Source organism: Kogia breviceps, chromosome 11 (assembly GCF_026419965.1).
Source record: "Kogia breviceps isolate mKogBre1 chromosome 11, mKogBre1 haplotype 1, whole genome shotgun sequence".
NCBI lineage: Eukaryota > Metazoa > Chordata > Mammalia > Artiodactyla > Physeteridae > Kogia > Kogia breviceps.
In genome coordinates this window covers 9,315,925-9,336,229 of record NC_081320.1, presented here as the reverse complement: position 1 = coordinate 9,336,229, position 20,305 = coordinate 9,315,925, and the positions used below count along the sequence as shown (strand labels likewise).

The 20,305-nt window shown below is 57.1% G+C and overlaps 1 protein-coding gene and 1 long non-coding RNA gene across 5 annotated transcripts; one reads left to right on the top strand and one right to left on the bottom strand.

The window, feature by feature from the left end:
- The first annotated feature begins 4,326 nt into the window (after positions 1 to 4,326).
- On the top strand, positions 4,327 to 16,971 carry ARID5A (AT-rich interaction domain 5A). Of its 4 annotated transcripts, none has more exons than XM_059078491.2 (7): positions 4,333 to 4,454; positions 11,927 to 12,042; positions 13,499 to 13,619; positions 13,978 to 14,030; positions 14,470 to 14,567; positions 14,825 to 14,984; positions 15,367 to 16,971. In XM_059078491.2, the coding sequence occupies exons 1-7, from the start codon at positions 4,451 to 4,453 to the stop codon at positions 16,594 to 16,596; spliced, it is 1,782 nt and encodes a 593-aa protein (XP_058934474.1). In that variant the 5' UTR covers positions 4,333 to 4,450; the 3' UTR covers positions 16,597 to 16,971. The 4 variants fall into 4 exon arrangements, with proteins under 4 accessions (XP_066863281.1, XP_058934474.1, XP_066863280.1 ...); XM_067007179.1 differs by lacking the exon at positions 4,333 to 4,454 and adding an exon at positions 4,717 to 8,360; XM_067007180.1 differs by lacking the exon at positions 13,499 to 13,619 and having other exon boundaries at positions 4,327 to 4,454.
- On the bottom strand, positions 8,346 to 19,584 carry LOC136792122 (uncharacterized). Its single transcript, XR_010835364.1, has 3 exons — positions 11,160 to 19,584; positions 10,791 to 10,915; positions 8,346 to 8,882 (listed from the first exon to the last, which is right to left on the bottom strand). It is a non-coding gene; the product is annotated as an uncharacterized lncRNA (long non-coding RNA).
- Between the last annotated feature and the right edge of the window lie 721 nt (positions 19,585 to 20,305).

The following is a 20,305-nucleotide window of genomic DNA, read 5'->3' as shown; positions in this document are numbered from 1 at the left end:
ACTAAGATTCCACATAACCCGCCGCCCTGCCAAAAAAAAAAAAAAAAAAAAAGCATTACCCCTCCTTTGCTGATGAGGAACCAGAGGCTCTGAGAGGTCAAGTGATTTGCAGAAGGTCACACAGCATCTGGGCTGTCTGAGTGGAGATGAAAACCCACATTTTCTCTCCTTGTCAACCCCCCTTCTCCCCCTCCCCCCAACACACATGGGAATTCGACTTTCACCCTTCAGGCTCTAGAAGCATAAGAATCTCGGGTTTCTACCCAGCTGGGACCCAGGCCCAGCCCAACAAAGGATGTTGTTCCAGATTGGGCTGGAGGGCAGGGCTGGGTGGGGAGGGGTTTGGGGGGAAGGGGCAGCAGCCAGGTGCGGATGTGCTCCCAGAGTGGACAAAGCTGGGGAAGCTAGTGTTCACGTGCCCCCGGGGGGCAAAGTGACCAAAGCTCTCAGATCCCCCTCCCAGCGCCACCTCCCCACTCCCTCACCCCCGGCAGTTCCCCAAAGGCCGAAAGCTATTCTCGGCTTTTTCTAAAAGAGGCATTTGAAGCCATGAGCCAATTTTTTCCATTCCTGAGCTTGGGTATCGTCTATTTCGGGCGTTTGTTGTTTTCCATGAGTTGCGAATGCCACTATGAAGCCGGCCTTTCCTGGACAGCGAGCACGAGGGAGCGAGGCAGGAGCCAGGCGGGGCCGGCGGTTAAAAATACTTCCCGCTTCATTTCTCCTTTGAAAACAAAGCCCTGGGGGCCTTTTGCAACTGCCGAGCCTGGGAACGGAGCTTCCCAGAGCAGAAAACTGGCTGTGTGTTATTTCCTGAGTGTGCTGGATGGGTTTGTGGGTCCCAGAAGCAACAACACGGACTTGCTGTGTGACCTTGGACAACTTGCTTAACATCTCTGGGCCTGCTGGCCTCCTCTCCAAAATGAGGCCAGGTGGAAAGAAGATCTCGAATAGTCCCTCCAACTCTGAGAACTCTGGGATGAGGACCACCCCCCACCCCCACGCCCCGACCAGGTTTTCTTCCTAGAACTGGGCCAGCAAGGGGTTCTGGGATTTGGTGGCAAGAGGTAGGAGAAAGCAGCTTTTAGCTCAATCTCCTGGACTACTTTGTGAGCTTTGGAGCCTTGTAAATGTTGGATTCCTGTAATTGCAAAAAAACCAAGCACCACAAAGAGGGGATTTAAATAAAGACGGTGGTAGATCCATACCAAGTTCGGCAGCCTAATAGCCAGGAGAGAGAAACAGATCTGTCTTCTGACAAAGAGGGATCTCCAAGATACATTGTTGGGCAAAAAAGCAAGTTGCAGAATGGAGCAATTTAGAATTGTATTACTTTTTAAAAAAACACCCATAAAACAAAGTTACATATTTTTCTACACCACGTATTTATGAAAATACATAGGGAAAGTTCTGGAAGCTTTTATCCAATCTGATAATAGAGTCCTTGTCTCTGGGTCAGGGAGGGAACTGAGTTTGGAGTGGTGTCAGAGAGGACCGACTTATTTGTAATGTCTTTATGGGAGGAATGCATTCATTAGTGGTGCTTTTTTAAAAAATTTATTTGAGACATAGAGAGACACCAAGATATTGAGGGCCTAGGCTACTTCTCTCAGCCCATCGTGGGCTGGGAGCTGATGGTTGGAAGATGCAGGAGGAGGGTGTCTGTGGGCTCGAAGTGGAGAAGTGGAGGTGTGTGAGATAGTGGCTTGAGCAATGGATGTATTTATGCTTTTAGGGAAGCAAATGGAGATGTCACTCCTCTGCAAGATTTATTGGCTGTTGTAAATTACTTTCTATTGCAAACAGCTGCCGCAGGTGGCAATTAAACTTAGATCATATTGTTCCCAGGTTGGCACAGGCAGGTGTGGACTTGCTGAGGCTTTGCACAGCAGCCACTGCCTGTTAAGAGTGTGTTGGGCTGCCCGGATGGCAGAATAACTCTATCCCGTGTGGGGTGAGCTGCTGCTTTGTCAGGCAGTGAGTCTATCCAATCTGCGAGGGTGGGGTTGGCCTAGATTGGGATGGTGAGGGCAGCGTCCTGGTCTCCATCCTGAACCTTGGGCAAACAATCCTTATAGAATGGACGAGGGAATTCCCTGGTGGCCCAGTGGTTGGGACTCCGAGCTTTCACTGTCAAGGGCACAAGTTCGATCCCTGGCTGGGGAATTAAGGTCCCGCGAGCTGTGCAGCATGCCCCCCGCCCCCGCAAAAAAAAAGAATGAACAAAGCTACCTGATGGCATTCCACGTAGCATCTGCCACCACGGCCTCAGCTCTCCTGGAGAGAGCTTGTAAACTGGGAAGTGGGGTGCACTATTATAATCACCATGATAACAATTATTCTAGGCAGTTACTATTGTTGATGATGTGTCTGTTACCAAATCTACAAGCACTGGCTTTTTACAAACCAACCCGTTATGGAGTAGACAAGGGAGCCCATAGTGTTGTCCACTCTGGGCTGAGCCTGGAGAGTTCTTCCCTCTCAGAGCCAAAGGGTAAGGGACAGGGTTTCAGGGTCACCAACCTACAACTCTGGTCCATTTGTTTAGGGTGATGGCTGGGCAGTAACAGATGCAAACCTGGTTGGTGGGTGCCTGGGTACAAGGGCTCCTTAACCATCTGTATTTCCAATCTGCGCCTTGCTCCTGGATGCCAGGCCTCAGTGCCAGCTACCACTGGACATCTTGCTGACCCACCACGTCCTCACCAGCACTCAAATCTTCCCCCTTACGCTTTCTCCTTCTCAGGCCATGGTCCCTGATTCAGTTAACAGCACTGCCGAGAGATGCCAGGGAAACGGTTGAAGGGACCTGTACTGGAGCTCTGATGCCTGGATTTAGCTCAGGCTCCAGCACTTACCAGCTGATTTACTTGAGCTGATTAACCCTCCAGAGCCTCAGTTTTTTTGTTTTTTGTTTGTTTTTTGGCCGCAAGACTTGTGGGATCTTAGTTCCCCGACCAGGGATGGAACCCATGCCCCCTGCATTGGAGCCCTAACCACTGGACCACCAGGGAATTCCCGAGAGCCTCAGTTTTATCCTATAAAATTAGGAAGTGCATAGAGCTGTTTGTATTAAAACTAATCAACAAAATTGTGGGTGCCTACTCTTGTGTTAGGAACAGAGTTTAAATCCTAGCTAGCCGCATGCTGAGACCTTAGGCTCTTTCTTCAAGTTGAGGTAAAATATATATTACATAAAATTTACCATTTTATATATTACATAAAATTTACCGTTTTAACCATTTTTAAGTGTACAGTTCAGGAACATTAAGTACATTCATACTGTTGTGCAACCATCACCACCATCCATCTCCCAAACTTTCTCATCTTGCAAAACTGAAACTCTGTACATATTAAACACTAACTCCCTATTGCCCCTGCCCCCCAGCCCCTGGCAACCACCATTCTACTATTTGGCTCCATGAATTTGAGTCTAAGTACTATAAGTGGAATCATACAGTATTTATCATTTGTGTCTGGTCTATTTAAGGTTCATTCATGTTGGAGCACATGTCAGCATTTCCTTCCTTTTTCAGGTTGAGTGATATTCCGTTGTATGTACAAACCGCAGTTCACCCATTTATCCATCAATGGACTCTGGGTTGCTTCCACCTTTTGGCTATTGTGAGTGATGCTTCCAGACCTTGAGCTCTCAAACCCAAGCCTCGGTTTCCTCTTCTGTGATGTCAGTATGGCTGAGTTACTTTTCCCTCCAGCAGAAGCCCTGCTGCAGCTGGCTCAGCATCTCCTCGGGCCCCCCACTCCACCCGAAGCCTCACCCCTCCAAGCAGGGGTCATGCCCCTCTTTCGACTGCTCACTTTGTAGCTGTCTTCTCTGTCGTTGAGATATATGTGAACACTGGCCGTCCACATATCAGGTTTCCTGTCCCAGGCATTTCTGGGACCCCACAGAGCTTTGGCCAAAGACTTGCTACTTTGGGCGGGGTCCTTGTTTAGCTAACACCAACCATCTCTACTTATATGCTGGGCCGGGAGGGAGATGGACAATGCCTTCCACCGAGTTCAAGTCAAAGTCAGAAGGGCTTTGCTCACCCCACCCAGACCCCCAGTTCCCTGCTGAGGAGCAAGGAGGATTTTTCCAAGGCTCGAGTTTTGCCTGCAGAGGCACAAGGCAGCAGTGACTCCTGGGTGTCCTGCCTCAGTCCCTCCAGGTGAAGAGCCTAGTTCCGCGGTCTCTGAGCCTGGGGAGGGGAAGAACACACTACAACTTCCAGAGTTCCCCTGCCTCAGGGGGCGGTCCCTGCCCCTCGCGGAAGAATTGGACCCGCCAACCGGAGCCCAGAGCGGAGCGGAGGCGGGCGGGGCGAGGCGGGGCCGCGGGGAGGCGGCTGGCAAGCTGCGCGGCGGGCCAGTCGCGCGGAGAGCGCGGGGTCGGGAGATAGGAGCGTGCGGAGGGTATCGGGCTGGAGCCGCGGGACCTCGCTGCGCCATGGGTAAGCGGCTCTGTGGTCCGGCCCGGGATGGGGCGGGCGGCCCCGTGGGGGGGCGAAGTTGCGGCGCGCCAGGTCTCCCCCGGCGCTCGTAGCCGTCGGTGCTGCCTTGGGGGGCTAGCGGGGCCGGGGGTGGACTCGAGGGCGAGGACGCGGGGACCTAGCCTGGACCGGGGCGCCCGCTCCCCCCGCCCCGAGCGGGCGGGTGAGGCCCCGTGTCGGCGCGCGCTCTCCGAAAAAAAAGAAAGACAAAAGTTTTGGCGGCCAGGGGCTTCCCGGGCGTTTATCTCGAAACTCTTGTAGTCTTTCGACTGAAATTTACCAACTTCTGTACGGTTCTGTCATCCCACTTCCTGCTGTGGTTTTCAATCTCGAGCTGGTCTCAGCTAATTTGTTGTGACAGCTGTCCGCAGCAGTTCTCTGCCTGCAGCCCCCCCGGCCCCCCACCCCCTCTCGACGTCACATCCCGGTGGTTCTCAGAACCCGCCGGCGCCGCCGAGAAAGGGGCACCGGGGTCCGCTGGGCGCGCGGGACGCTTTCCACTGCACTGCGGCCGTCGTTTCCTGAAAGTGCGCGGGCTTTGAAGAACTTGCTCAATGCATTTTGAAGAATCAACTGTTCCTCTTTCAGCCGAGGGCCGTGCTGATCCTTCGGCGGTTACCTGCTCCTCGCCCCCTACCCTCTTTTTCTTTTCCCTTCTCTTTTTTCTTTTCTTCTCTGGTCTCTCCTCGTCTTGTCTCCTGTCCACCCTCCTCTACACACCCCGCCCCCCCACGCTCCCCACGGCAGGGAAGAAGTAGCTTCCCTTTTTGCTCGGCGCATCTTTCTCTTTTTTATCTCCTCGGGTCTCCAGGAGGGACGGGGTGGCGGCCCCAGGAGTGATGGGGGCGGTGGGGGGGGGGAGAAGAGGAGTGGCGGTGCGCGGGCTGCGAGCGTGCGAGAAGTGTTTGGCTTCGCGCTCAGTCCGAGCCTGGGACCACGACACGGCTGCCTCGTCTCAGTTCCCTGCGCAGGGCGTTCAGGGGGCGCGGCCAGGCCGGACTCCCGTCCTGCAGCCCCGCGGACGCTGGGATAGGGGTGGGGGTAGTCGGCTGCCGGACCCCCGAAGGCTCAGGGTGCGGGTCCGGCGGCACGTCGCTGGCCAGACCCAGGGTCCCTTTGTTTGCGGGGTCGTCAGCTATCGAGGAGGGGTCCGCGGGGCTGAGGAGAGGATAACAGGTGCTTGTTGTCCCCTCCCGAGCACCAGGGTTGAGGGCTTGGGGTCTCTGCGCCCACAGGCCGTGTTAGGGCAGAGGAGGGATGGGAGATGGCAGCTAGTGGATTGGGCCACGGGAGTGGAGTTCCAGAGCCCGTACAAGCCCCGGGGACCCGTGTGGGGCCTCGAACTTGGAACGGCCGAGGTAGAAAAGACTTCAGGGAATTAGCCCCTTCTTCTTTGAGTTACAGTCTGGGAAACTGAGGCTTACAGACCAGCCTTGGTCCGGCAGTAAGTACGAATCAGGCCTCTAAGACCCCGCCCCTCTCTCCCTTCGCAATGGTTCTGGAAACTGGCCTGGGATGGCCCACCCTCCCTCTGGGACCTTGCGGTACCGACTTGGAGAGCCATCCTTGGTGGAGGCTGTGGGGTGCTCTAGGAGCGGAGCGGAAAAGCTGAGAGGCAAACGAGTGCCCCAGGCAGAGGTCAGGCAGCTGACACAGCTCCGTCCTGGCAGTGCCTCTGTTGGCCAGTGTTTTGGACAAGCTGCTGCCAAGCCTGGTTCCCCCATAGGTGGAGTAGGTGCAGGAAATGTCGTCCGTGAGGACACAGGAAACGGTCCATAGATGGAGCCGTTACTGTTATTGTCAAGTATCACCCAGACTTGGAGGGGAGGGACAGTGGGGATTCAGCCCCACCCTGGAACAGGGTCCTTTAGGATATCCCAAGAGCTGGCTAAAGAGCGGCCATATTCCAGCAGGGCGTGGGAGTTGGCAGCGTCGTATTTGGTGCCCCCATGCCCCTACTTTTCTACACTCAGGGCTGTCATCTTGGCCCCAGATGTTGCAACACCCTGAGCCCCCTCTTCCCACAGCTGAGACCCAGAGGCAGGGCTGGGTCGGGAGCTGCACCCTGTGCCCTCTGGGCTTCCATGTCCCGGGGTCGTCCGTCTGTCCTTAGCGCTGGCTGGAGCACAGTCCTTGGCAGGTCCCCCTTCCCCAAACCACGCTGGAGCGAGCTCCACACGGAGACCGCCGGGCAGCCGGCTCCTGGGCCACAGAGTGGACTGGCCGCTTCAAAGGCTGTCTTTGTTTCAGCTCCAGCTCAAGCTAAGGGAAACTTAAGCCAAGGGCCTTAGGCGAGGAGGTGTGGCCGCGTCTGCTGGTTGTTATTGAGGCTGCTGTTACCATTATTGTGGTAATTGACGCGGTGCTCCCAGTGGGTGACTTTTCATGAAAGGAAGTGTCACTTCCTTTCCATCACACCAAGGGTGAATGAGGCGGGGGAGGGGGCGGGGGGGGGGGGGAGAGAGAGGCAGGCCTTGAACTAGTCACAGCCAGGCGGCTCTCAGCATCAGCACTATCTGAGGTCAGGTAGCTCATACCGCACCCATGAGGCTCAGTGGGGCTTGTGTTTTTGGAGCACCTGCTCTCTGCTGGGCAGGACTCCAGGCGCTGAGACACACCGGGGAGTGAGCAAGACGGGCAGACCTCAGATCTCACGGAGGGATGTGCGCACACGTGCACACAGCCAACTCTGGTTGGTAGGGGGAGCCTCGTTTCTCGCTTTGTTCTGCTTAGAACGATGGGCCCATGGGGTCTAATACACCCACCTTTATAGACAGGTAAACTAAGGTACAGAAGCACCTGTGTGGAGTCAGAGCCCCTCCCCATCCCTCCTCCTGCCCCACTATCATCTGCTTTCAGTTCATCTGGCAGGGCAGCAGATTAACGGGAATGCCGTGGTGGGAGACTGCAGATCCCCCAGGGAGGGTGGGCAAATGGGCACCCTCTGAGCACAGAGAAGGAATTTGGGGTCTCCCTGCTCCCATTATAAAACTCTAAGATCTCAGGGTTCAGTGTCTTGGGACAGGCAGACTTCACTGGTTCCAAATCCCAGCTTTGCCACTAGTAAGCTGTGTGACTTCAGGCAAGTTATTGACCCTCTCAGAGCCTCAGGTCTTGTATCGTTAAAGCGGGGGAAATAATACCCACTGGGTGCTGGGAAGATGCAGTGAGCAAGTAAGTGTACAGAAGTGCCTAGTCCAGGGCCTAGCAGAGACTGATCTCAGTTGGTGGAGTACATAGTGTGGCAAGAGAGGGAGAGAGGGGCCTGAGAACAGGTGGGCTTCACTTGGGGAATCTCCTCTTTTGCAGCCAGCGACTGAAATTAACCTCTTCACTGCTGCGGTTTTAGGATCTAGGGTTAAGCTTGACTTACACAGAGCCGTGGAGCTGAACAGAGACAGATTCCTAACACAGGAGGGGCCTGAGCCATACCACTGCCCAGCACCTGCCACGCCCCCTCTCGAGATGAGGAAATGGCAGGGGGCTGTGATCTTAGTCCTGCTGTCATTGTCAGGGCTCTTCTCACACTATTGTCTAGCTGCACAAAACTCGGGTAATAAGCTCAACAGGGATGCACAGGGCCTGTGAGCAGGAACCTCTGAGCACTGCAGAGGGAGACCTGAATCTGGGGAGACACCTGGTCCTGCAGAGGAAGATGCACTATCAGAAAGGTGTTATTATTTTTTAAAGTAATTTCTAAATGTAAATGTAATTCAATCAAAACCTCTGGTTTTTCTTCTTTTCTTCCCCCCCCCCCGCTTCCTCCCTCCCTTCTTTTTTTCTTTCCTTTCTATGTGACAGAATTATCCTAAACTTCAGAAGGAATATTCTAAGAGGAGTAATGATGGGGGACATAGGCTCTGAATAGTAAGTTGTGTTACAAGGCTACAGAAATTAAAACTGCATGGGTCCAGCATTCCACAGTGAATCAAGCAGAATAGAAAGTCCAAAACCAGCCCCCAAAGTGTTCCTTACAAGCCTGTAGATTGTGGGGAAAGGTAGCGTTTCAAATTATTGGGGGAGGAGATCACTCAGTCAATACTGGGACTGCCCACCCATGGGGAAGTATGGTTAAATCCCTATCTCGTACCTTATAAATGTATTTTTAAATTTTTGGCTGTGTTGGGTCTTCGTTTCTGCATGCGGTCTTTCTCTAGTTGCAGCGAATGGGGGCTACTCTTCGTTGCAGTGCACGGGCTTCTCATGGCGGTGGCTTCTCTTGTTGAGGAGCACGGACTCCAGGCGCGCGGGCTTCAGTAGTTGCAGCACGCAGGCTCAGTAGTTGTGGCTCACGGGCTTTAGAGCGCAGGCTCAGTAGTTGTGGCGCACGGGCTTAGTTGCTCTGCGGCATGTGGGATCTTCCCGGAGCAGGGCTCAAACCCTTGTCCCCTGCAACGGCAGGCGGATTCTTAACCACTGCGCCACCAGGGAAGCCCCTCATACCTTACAGATTCCAGATAGATTAAAGTAAACAGATAAATAATAACCATTATTGTCATTATTGCTTCCTGGATGGAAAAGGTGATGTCTGAAGGGCATGCCTTTGGAGAGCAGAGGTTTTCTTTTTGTAACTGAATCCACCTCCATTACAACAGGGCATCTGAGGCTTTGTGCTCAGATGGGATCTATACACCCATAAGCTTGGGGCAAGACAGGAACTCAGTGGCTCATGGCAGCAGTGGTCACTCAGCGGCAGGTGGGTTTCTCCTGCCTCTGCGGCTGGATGTGGCTGGGAGACTGGGATGGCCTGTCGGTAAGCCCCTTCCCTTCCCTGCAGAGCCAGGAAAGGGGCCCAGCTCCGCAGTCTCGGGCCCTGCATTGCGAGGTGTGCGAGCTGGGAGGCAGGAGGACTCACCCGGCACCTACAGCAGGGGGTTTCAAACTTATTTCTCGTAGCAGAACTCTTTTTCCAAATGAAGATTTACCCGGAACCCTGATCTACCAATGATTGGGGAAGAGAAGGATAGGACAGCCAGGGACAGGACAGGCTGGGGAAGGCGGGCGAAGACTCTCCCCGCCCTCCCTCATCCAGGGCTGCGAGGGGGTGGGCCCAGAAGGCCCTGCCAGGATCAGTGAGCACACCAGTGCTGGGTGGGAGAGAACGGAGGCCGGCTTCACTCTGGGACTCAGCCGCACACAGAGATAGAGTGTTTCCCTTTGTGGCTCTAGGGAAGCTATAATCCCTTTCCCGTCTGGAGTTAAACAGCTCAGATTGGTGACCTCCTTTCCAGGTAACCCAAGTGCCTGACTCCAGGAGATTTTCCCAGGAGAGAATGGCCCAGGCAGAGCTCACCAACTCTGGAACTGAGCAGGAGGGACTAGGGCCACTCTGGCCTGGTGGCTCTCAACCTGTCTGCCCTCTCAGCTCCCCTGGGGAGCTTTAAACTCTGATGCCTCTTGCAGGACCTTAAATCAAACTCAGGTGGGCGTGGGGTGAGAGACAGGCATCATATCTTTTAAATGCTCCCCGGGTGATTCCAGTGGGCCCTGGTCCCACCACCTTATTTCTCTGAGGCCCGAGGACAGTGACTTTGACTTGTAGCAAATTTGCGAGAGGGCTTCAGTGAGAAGCCCCATCACAGGAACACAGGGGAGAGACTCCTTTGGAGCTGAGCATTTTCCCTTCAGGCAAGAAGGGAGAGAGGATGTGAAAGCAGAGCAGAGAAAGCAGGAAGGGAAAGGAGAAAAGCAGGAGGATGCAGGCACGCCCATGACCTGGAAGGCTTCGGGATTCATGGATAGTTAGCAAAGGACTCCAGCGTCCTTCTCTCCCCATTTCATAGAAGGGGAGACTGAGGCACAGAGTCGCCCAAGGACCTGGTTGGAAAGGCGTCAGTCGGTGGGGGGGCAGTCATTAGCACCCACTTACTTCTGGAGATTGACCGTGTCTCCAGTGGTCAGGAGCCAGCCTGCAAGGACGGCCCAGGCCCAACTCATGCTTGACAAGTGTTAGGCTTGGTTTCTCTTCCAGGTTTATTTGGACTCTCCACCAAGTCTTCGCATTGTTGGTGATACAGCGGTTGCAGTGGTGGCAAGGCCAGGCCACTGGACTGGTGGTCAGACAGACCTTGTTTTGAATCTGGTCCCTCAGGGTTGCAAGCAACTTAACCTCTCTGGCTTCAGTCCCCCCAGCCTCCCTTAAAATGGGATTCCTCTGGGACTCAATGAGAGAACATACATGAAAGGGTCAGGGACACAGAACCAAGAACCTGCACAGCACCCTTGTGAACAGCTACCCAAGGGGACACTGTCCAGCGGCTGGAGGTTCTGCAGCTCGTGCTTCTGGGTACTGCTAACCTTCTGGGTCACACTGGTGTGCGTTTCTTGTTCTTACGGAGATTCTTTTTCTGCCTGGGTTGGAGGAGAATCTTGCAGGTTCCCAGCAGTAAGGATTTCTTGAGTTGGAGCGAAGCAGGACAGTTCTTGCAAGATTAACCAAAAGGAGAGAGACAAGAAAAAAAGAAAAAAGAAAAGGTGGTCAGAAGACACGGGCTCCCGGTCTCACACCTGCTGCCAGCCAGAGCAGCTCCCAGTGGCTGTGCTTTGGCAGCAGCAGGGGTGCTGTGTCTTCGCAGCCATCAGCTCTCAGGACGCCCTTAGTAAAACCAAGCCCCTGGCTCCTGCCTCCCTGTCAGGCTGTTGTGAAACTCACTCATTCTCCCCTACCTGCCGCCTACTTTGTGGGTTGCTGGGCGGCCTCAGGAAGCTCTCAGGAGGCCAGACGAGCCATGGGCGTCTCAGTCTGGATGGTTAGAGGATGACTAGAGAGAAGTGCTGTGCTTCGCGGGGGGGCTGGGAAGGGCCACCCCGAGGGAGTGACTTGTCAGGTGAGACCTGAAGGGGCACCAGGAACGGTGCAGGTGAGGGGAGCGTGTGGCCTAAGTAGGGGCAGTGAGGACTCTGCTGATGCTCAAAGGCTGGGTGCTTCACAAATAGGAACTTACTTTCTTCTTGATTATTCCTGGAGGGTTTATGGTCCAGGCAGCACCCCCCCCGTGGTGTTTCGGGGGTCCACAAACATGGAAGCCTCCGCAGCTTTCCCAAACTTTCTGCCTGAATGTGGGGCTGGTTTTGGAGATGTGATTTCCCTGAGCACCACGGCCCCAGTGCTGGTCTCCTCTCACTTGACCCCAAGGTGATTTAGGGTTTCCTTCCAAGTTGTGGGCAGAGGGCTGGCCTGGAGGAAGGAAAAGTGGCAGGTGTGGCGTAGGCGGGGCCTGGTGGAGCTGAGAGGGGAGGAGGGCAGAGTGGGGGGAGCCCTGTGTGCATGTAGAGGGCTGCCTGCAGCAGCCAGGACCGTGTGCAGAGGACACGCAGCAGAGGAGGGCGGCAAGGACTCAGCCCCACCTGGCCCTCCTGCCGCCCGCCCCTCCCTGCCAGCATCTCCCGTTCTCTCCCTCCTCCCCCTTCTCACCCTCTTCCTCTCCTTCCAGCACCTCCTGTCAAAGGCAAAAGGAAACAGTCAGAGGACAGTGACCCCTTAGACCCACCTCTGTCTCCACAACCCGATGCTGAGCAGAACAGGAGCCAGAGCCCCGTCCAGCTGGAGGTGAGTTGGACGACCCCCTCCGGGGCCCTCCTCCCTGCCCCTCCCTCACCCCCCCCACCCCCCCGTGTGCAGCCTCTCAGGTGAACGTGGAGACTCCCTGGAGATGTGTTCCCTACCCCCCATCCTGCAGAGAGCCTGGAGAGGGGCCCAGCCCTGCTGTCCTGGGCCCTGCACTGGGCACTGGGAGCTGGGCAGACAGGAAGGCTCACCTGTCACCCCTGGCTAGGGTTTCAGGCTTGGTTTCTGTAGCAGAACCCTTTTATCAAATGAGGATTACCTGGAACCCTGATCTATGAAACAGATAAAAGCACTATTCTACTATGTAAAACTACATTTACATCCTTCCGTCCATCGAAATTTATAACATGGACCTTGAAGTCACCTCGTGAGGTCAGCGCAGCTGTGCTGACCAGCGGGTCAGAGTGGTCAGCCTCCTCTCCGCAGCGTCGCGCCTTTCAGCCATTTGCTTCGGTGGCACAGGCTGGAGTAGAAATCCTGATTCATGTAGAAGAGTAGCTGCAAGTGGGAACAGGTTTTAACAGATTGCCTGGAGTTCAGAGAAGAGGAATAGAAGAGCACATTCATTTGAAGAGCTGTGGTCAGAGCGCCTTCACTCTTGAGGCTCCAGAAAACAGCTGCCTTGGGCTCCAGTGTGTTTTAATTTCATGCATTAACATATGAGCTGGCTTGTTTATTACCAGAGGTCTTTGATTAGTCAAAATCACGGACATGGTACTTGAATAGAATATTTTTGGAGCACGTGGCTCTCTGCACGGTTCTAGGCCCTGGTGTTTTTTGTCCTCGTGTTTGGGGCCTCCCCTGCCAGGACCTCAGCCCCAGCCTGACAGCAGCCCCCTGCCCTGCGCTACCAGGCACATGAACAGCACCGGCAGAAATTCCCTCTGAGAGCAGAAACCAAAAGACCTGTGCATCTGACAGAAGTGCCAGTTGGAGCCCAGGACAGGGTCTCCCCTCCGAGTTAAGCACATGGACGGCGGGTCACAGAGTCAGGCCTGGCGGCGTGGCGCCACAGAGCCAGAGAGCACCAGGCACTTTTGTTCCTTCAACCTGGACCACAGGGGCCACTGGGAGCCCTGGGGACACTGCACCTACTGCCAGGAATTCACAGTCTGGTAGAGGAGCTGAGATGCAGTTGTGACAAATACAAAGCAAGTTGAAGAAGTGGGCAGAAGCTTGGAGAAGGTGCAGGGCTGCTCCCAGGGCCTCTGTGGACCCTGACCTGGGGTTCTGGGCACTAACAGCTGACACCTGTGCCTTTTTGACCCCAGGAACAACCAGTGCAGCCCAGAGCCGGGTCTGGGGGTCTGCTCCCTCCTGTGGGAGCCTGGGGTTGGGGGCCACGCATCTCTTTCCTCCCCAGCAGCCAGTGGTTCCTCCTCTCCCCAGCCTCCCACCAACTGAGGGCTCATCCTACTGCCTCGTGTTCTTTCCCCAGGACTCCCCCGAGGCAGGCGGGGAGCGGGAGGAGGAGCAGGCCTTCCTGGTCAGCCTCTACAAGTTCATGAAGGAGCGACACACGCCCATCGAGAGGGTGCCCCATCTCGGCTTCAAGCAGAGTGCGTCCCTGGGGTGCAGGCAGGGAGGGGGGGCGCCCGGCAGGGGACCCCCACCCAGGCAGGGCATCGGGGAGCACCTCCGTTCTGGGTGACCCTGGACGCTGCCAGCCCACGGGGGTTGCACACAGAAAGGGTGCCCCCCTCCAGGCACAGGGCTGGCAGTGGGTGGGGCTGGATTTCCATCCTCACAGGCCACTGGGCCCCCAGTGCACGGGGCGTGGCCTGCCTAGCCATCCCAGTGGCCCTGTCCGGGCATGTACTGGTTCTGTGCCTGCCTGACAGGGCCAGGGGGACAGGCTGTTGGCTACCCCCTCCTCCTGCCAAGACTGAGAGTGGCCCTGCCCTCTCTTTTCTCCAGTTAACCTGTGGAAGATCTACAAGGCTGTGGAGAAGCTGGGGGCCTATGAGCTGGTAAGGATAGCACCTCTGAGGCCTCACCCTGCTGCATCTCCTGGCAAGTCAAGCTGGGGGAAGATGAGCCCAACAGAGCTGCCCTTACCCCTAGACAGGAGGACAAGGCAGCGTCCCAAACCCTGCCCTTTTCCCAGTTCCCCTGTGTGCTACGAGGAGAAGGAGGGACCCGCCTTGCCCGCTGCTACTTTGCTGCTCAAAGCAAGATTTCCTCTTTCCCATCTGTTCTTTCCCTGTGCTTGGAAAGCTGCTTGGGCCAGCACTCGGGCGGCCCCTGGGCGGGAGACCTGGCTGGTGGCCAAGGGAGCCCCCTCCAACCTCGCTGCCCCACTGCTGGAGAAGCAGCTGCAAAACTGCATCCAAGTGGGGACCCCGAGCTGTGAGGACCCCGCGGCCAGGGGGTGCCCTCCGGCCATGGCTTCACGTGGCATCCTTGCAGGTGACTGGCCGCCGCCTCTGGAAGAACGTGTATGACGAGCTGGGGGGCAGCCCGGGCAGCACCAGCGCGGCCACATGCACGCGCCGCCACTACGAGAGGTACGGCCAGGCCCCCGGGTCACAGGACCTAGGCCTTCACCCCCCAGGGTTGGACCAGTAGGGCCCTGAGCGGGGAGAGCAGACTGCAGGCCTGCTGGACGAGACGAGGGAGAGCGCGGGCCCCCGTGGGTTGTCTGTGTGCTTGCCGGGCAGAGGGATGTTCGCGGTCCGGGGCTGGAGGAGGCCGGGCGGGCCTGGAGCGGTGGGAGCCTGCTGCCAGCCTGGCCTCCTGGTCAACGTGCCCGGTTCCTCCTCAGGTTGGTCCTCCCATATGTGCGGCACCTGAAGGGAGAGGATGACAAGCCCCTGCCCCCCTCCAAGCCCAGGAAGCAGTACAAGATGGCCAAGGAGCCTCGAGGGGATGACGGGGCCACTGAGAGGCCAAAGAAAGCCAAGGAGGAGAAGCGGGTGGACCAAGTGAGCTCTGAGCCCGGCTGGGGCCACCAGCTGACCCTGGGCCTCCTCATGCCCTGCTCCTCACAGCGCCCCATACCTGTCCTCAGCTTGGCCGCAGGGCTCCCTGCCTAGAACACCCAGAACCTCCTCTGAGGGCAGCACTGGTGGCTGCGATGGGTGGGGTCTGAATTCCAGTCTGCACCCCGTTCACCAGTCCGTGTCCTGACCCCAGGCTGTGTCTATTCAGAGGACAGGACACCTTTTGAAAATTTTGCACAAAGGTGCTGGAAGGGCTAGCAGAGGCTCCTGGGTGCTCCCTTGGGACCTTGCTGTCACCAAGTCCCCAGGTCAGGGTGCATGGCTCACACCCAGCCCTGAGGCGTGGCCTTTTCTCTCTTTCCAGATGATGCCAGGAAAGACCAAAACAGATGCCCCTGACCTGGCAAGGCTTCCTAGCCAGGAGCCCTCCAGGGATGGCATGGAACAGCGAAGCCCAGCCCCTGGGCCCTCTCTGCCCTTCGTGGGTGCCAGCGGCTGCCCTGAGGCCTACAGGCGGCTTCTGTCCAGCTTCTACTGCAAAGGGACACATGGTATCATGTCACCACTGGCCAAAAAGAAGCTTCTGGCCCAGGTGAGCAAGGCGGAGGCCTTGCAGTGCCAGGAGGAGGGCTGTCGCCACGGGGCAGGTGGGGAGCCCCAGGCACCCCCAGCTATTCGGCCCTTGGAGAATCCCCGGAGCCCAGGAGGGCCAGCCGAGAACTCCAGGCACCGGCTGTCACCTCCAGAGGGAACACAGGGCCCTGGTGGCAGCCTCAAGGAGGAGGCTCAGGTGGGCCCTCGCCCGTCGGCCCCCATCTTCACTGGCTGCTTCCACGCCTACCCCACCGAGGTGCTGAAGCCTGTCAGCCAGCACCCCCGGGACTTCTTCCCCAGTCTTAAAGATGGGGTGTTATTAGGGCCTCCTAGCAAAGAGGAGGGGCTGCCAGCCAAAGAGCCCCAGCTGGTGTGGGGCGGGGATGCCGACCACCCCTCTGCATTCCACAAGGGCGGCTCCAGAAGGGGCGGCCTCTACCCCAAACCCAAAGCCTGCTGGGTGTCCCCCATGACCAAGGTCCCTGTCGAGAGCCCTGTGCCCCTGACCACCTTCCCAAGCTGCCCAGGCCTGGGCAACAAGCGCAGCCTGGAGGAAGAGGGCTTGGTCCATGGTGGCAAAAAACTGCGCGCAGTGTCTCCCTTTCTTAAGGAGATGGATGCCAAGGAGTGCGGGACCAAGTCTGTGGGGCCCGACTTGGCCGTCTCCTGCCTGCTGGGCCCGGCCCTGGGGCCCGCCCTCCCAGAGGCCTACAGGGGCACCATGCTGCGCTGCCCGCTGAACTTCGCCGGCACCCTGGACCCCTTAAAGGGCCAGGCCACACTCCCCTTCAGCCCACTGGTCATCCCGGCCTTCCCAGCCCACCTCCTGGCCACTGCAGCACCCTCGCCCACGGCCTCCGGCCTGATGCACTTCCCCCCCGCATCCTTCGACAGCGCCCTGCGCCACAGACTTTGCCCAGCCTCGTCTGCGTGGCACGTGCCACCTGCCACAACCTATGCAGTGCCCCACTTCTCCTTCCACCTGAACACCAAGCTGTAGGCCTGAGCCCGCAACACTGTGTACAGGGTCTCACTCAGCCTGGGATGGGCAGGCACTGCCAAGGGGCTCTGGGCTGAAGCCCACTCCTCAGGAGAACTCGGCTGTGCCTGACGCAGGGATGCGCCCTCGGCTTGGGAGCCTGGCCCAAAGAGAGGCAGTGAGAAAAGTGGGTTTATCTCTCGAGGCAGCCCGAGCCCAGGGGCTGGGGGCCCAGTGGTTGCAAGGCCTTGGGAGAAGACGTTAAGGCTGACAGCTCCCAGCCGGGGCCCCAGAACAGAGGCCAGGTGTGGGGTGAGGGGTTGAGGGGCTGGTTAGCAGCAAGAGGCATCCGGGCTGCCTATGGAAAAGCCAATAAAATACCTGTGAATCCACGCAGCCCTGAGGTATGTGTGGCGTAGATCTTTGCAAGGGCAAGGTGGGGGCATCCTTGCGGGTGGTGCCTCCCACAGGCTGACACAGGGGAGCCACGGAGAGGGACCTGCCCAGCACCTGCTCCGGCCTGGGATGCTACCACCCCAATGAAAAGCAGGACCCAGAGCCAAACCCAGCCTCCCGCTCATACCTCAGCAGGCTGTGCCCTTCATCCTGTGCCTTCAACCCACTTGGCTAGTTGCGCCTCAGGACAGGTGCTTTTTGCCTACCTCATGGTACAGATGGGGGCCGGAGGCTCAGAGGGGGCTGGGGACTTGCCCAGGTTCCCCAGCAGGTAAGTGGGGGAGCAGAGCTGTGCACTCAGGCGTGACTCCAGTGCTCTGAGCTAAGTCACAGGGCCTGGCTGGCAGGATGCCCTGCAGCACCCCCAGGGGCTGGGGGTGTGAGCAGGAAGCGCTGCTGGATGCAGACTTGCGGGGCTGTTGCTGAATCGTCCCGGTGAGCCCCCCGCTTCACCCCCCGTTGCCTGCCACACAAGGGAATTGGGCACAGGAGGTTCCTACTGGGGACACCTGAAGGGAAAGAGGGGTTGAAGGGACTGCAATCTTGGCCTGGGGCATCTGCCTTTTTTCAGATGTGGTTGCTCCAGGGGCTCAAACCCTGCAGCCTAACACCCTCCTTCCTACAGGCTCTGCCTGGGGAGCAGTGTGCCCCCACCTGTCTCAGTGAGAGGGGTGCCCCTGTCAGAGGCACTGCTTCCCTCCCTCCCTCAGGCTGCCTGTTCTCGGGAGCCGGGCACAGCTGCCTGCTGAACTTCATACAGGTTCCTGGAAGGTCAGTGCCAGTACTGGCCTCAGGGTCCTGGCTTCTGGCGTCAGATTTATCAGTGGGCGATGGGGTAGCTGGCAGGTGGTCACCACTGTTGTGAACACTCAGGCTCTGCAGGGACATCTCTGGATTCCCCTCCTCTGGGGAGAAGCCAGGCACCAGCCCAAGTAGCCCGAGCTCCCAGCTCCCGCAGGCACCCACGTGCCCCCATCCCTCTGAGCCTCTGGAGTCTCCGTGGTTGACGAGCAGGGAGAGGACCGAATTTTCTAGCCACCCTCCCTGCAAGTGCCCTGGGTGCTGGGCTACAGGTCTTTGGGGTCAGACCCCCTGGGTAGGGGCATCTGCTGTGTGGGGAGCCCTGCCTGATATGGGGCAGGGTTGCTGGGAGAGCCACAGCGGCCTCACCCTGGCACAGAGGTGGGCTGGTGGCCTGGCAGCAAAACTTGAGCTCGGGTGGCTCAGAGCCGATGGTGGCGCCCTCTGGAGGCTGCTCTGGGAAATACTCCTTTCCGTGTGAGTATCTTCATGCTGAGCTGGTCCCCGGCGGTGGCGGGGTGGGGGGGAATGACGCTGTGGTTCTGCAAACACCCGGGCTGAAAGTGGATGTGCTTCCTGGAAAACCTCTGTGCCCTGCAGCTCCGGCGTGCTAGCTTTCCATGATTTTCCTCACTCTCAATTCCCGGGGATGGCACCATCCTTGTTTACAAATGAAGCAGCAGCTCCGAGAGGTCCTGTAGCCTCAGGTGCCAGGCTGGGCTGAGTGGAGTGCCTGGCTCGCTGGAAAGGCACCCTGTACATGCTTCCTGGCACTGCCGCCCTAGGCGGACAGGTGCACCCTAGGTCATCGTGGTTTTTATACTCTTTCCTTTGCATCACCTGCCCCTGTCCCAACAGTCCCTGACTCTGCCCTGGGAACCCACAGGCCAGCACCTGCCTTTGAGGCATAAACCATGCTTCAGGGTCTTTTTAGGACTCCTTCCAAACCATTTGTGGTGTTTGAGCTGTCGGCGGTGGTGAGCGGAGGCGACTCTGAAAGGGACGTCCCCACAGTCCCAGCCCTTTTCCCAGGGACAGTCTAAGTAGAGGCCGTTTGACAAACACTGTCTATTTCCAGTGGGTGCCAGGTGCTGTTTTAGGTGTTGGATGGACACCCCAGTGGACAGAGCCTTCAAGTTTCTGCCCTCGTGGAGCTGACGCCCTGTGGGGGAGGCAGTTAATTTAAAAATGAATAAATACAGAGTGTCAGAAGTGCTGGGGAGAAAAATAGGGCTGGGAGTGTGGGTTGTGCAGTTTTGTTATGGCAAACGTAACAGCATAACCTTTACCATTTTAGCCATTTTTAAGTGTACAATTCAGCGGCTCTGAGTTACCTTCACAATGGTGGGTGACCATCACCACTGTCCATTTCCAGGGTGTGGCGCTTTAAACACAGTGGCCAGAGAGGTAGAAGGTGGCGTCTGAGCAGTGGCTGGAGGAGGAGACAGAGGCTTCTGGGAGCTTCTGGGACAGAGCAGCAGGGACGGGGAGGATCAAGGCCCCCAGGGCAGGAGCAGGCACGTGTCGGAGGATCTGGACGGCTGCGGGCTGCAGCAGTGTGAACGCGGGAAGCAGTGGCGGGGGGCGGCTGCGATCACTGTGGTTACTGGGTGAGTTCGTGGCACTGAGTGGTGTGAGGGTGGGAAAGAAATCACTGGAGGAGAGGAGGTCGGGACCAGAGAAGTTGAGATGTGGGAGCCTTGAAACCAGCTTTCACTGCAGGGGGTGCAGATCTAAGATCCCACATGCCTCGCCGCCAAAAAAAATAAAATTTAATTTAAAAAAAATTAAAAAAAAAAATTTAAAACAAAAAATCAGCGCAAGTAGGACAGCAGCGGTTCGGGGCGAGGACCACTGTCTGCAAGGACTGGGGAGGACATGAGGGTCTGTGGGCGACTGCAGCAAGGACACGGGGTGGGTGTCCTATTCTGGTGTGACCTTTGAAGCGGGGAACCAAGGGGTCTGGAAGCAGGGGGCGGCTCAGACCACTGTGGGTAGGGTAGCATAGGAGGGGCTGCAGGGGAGCAGGCTCAGGGTGGGCACAGCCATGGGCTGGCAGTGGAAGGGAGGTACTAGAAGGGCTGGCTGGGAAGACCCCACAGGGAAGTGAGAGATTTCCATTTAGGCTCAAGACCAGAGGCTGCAGATGGTGGCCTGAAGATGTGTTTAGTTGGACCCATGTAATTTTAAAAAATGATTTTGTAACTAGTTGCCAGCATTTAAAAATCAAGAGATTTCACATAAAAATTTGGGTATTGGGCTTCTCTTTAAAAATCAGAATTTCTGGACACATGGAGGTCACTGCCTGAAGCTCAGTGGTGGCTGCTGTCCTTTGGTCAGGATATACCTGTCCATCCACTACAGCCCTGCTTGTCGCCAAGCCCGAGCGACCCAGCCTGGGTTGGCCAACCGGTCTCCCGAGGACACGGGCATTTCCACATTCAAATTGGAGCCCTACAGCCACTCAGACGCT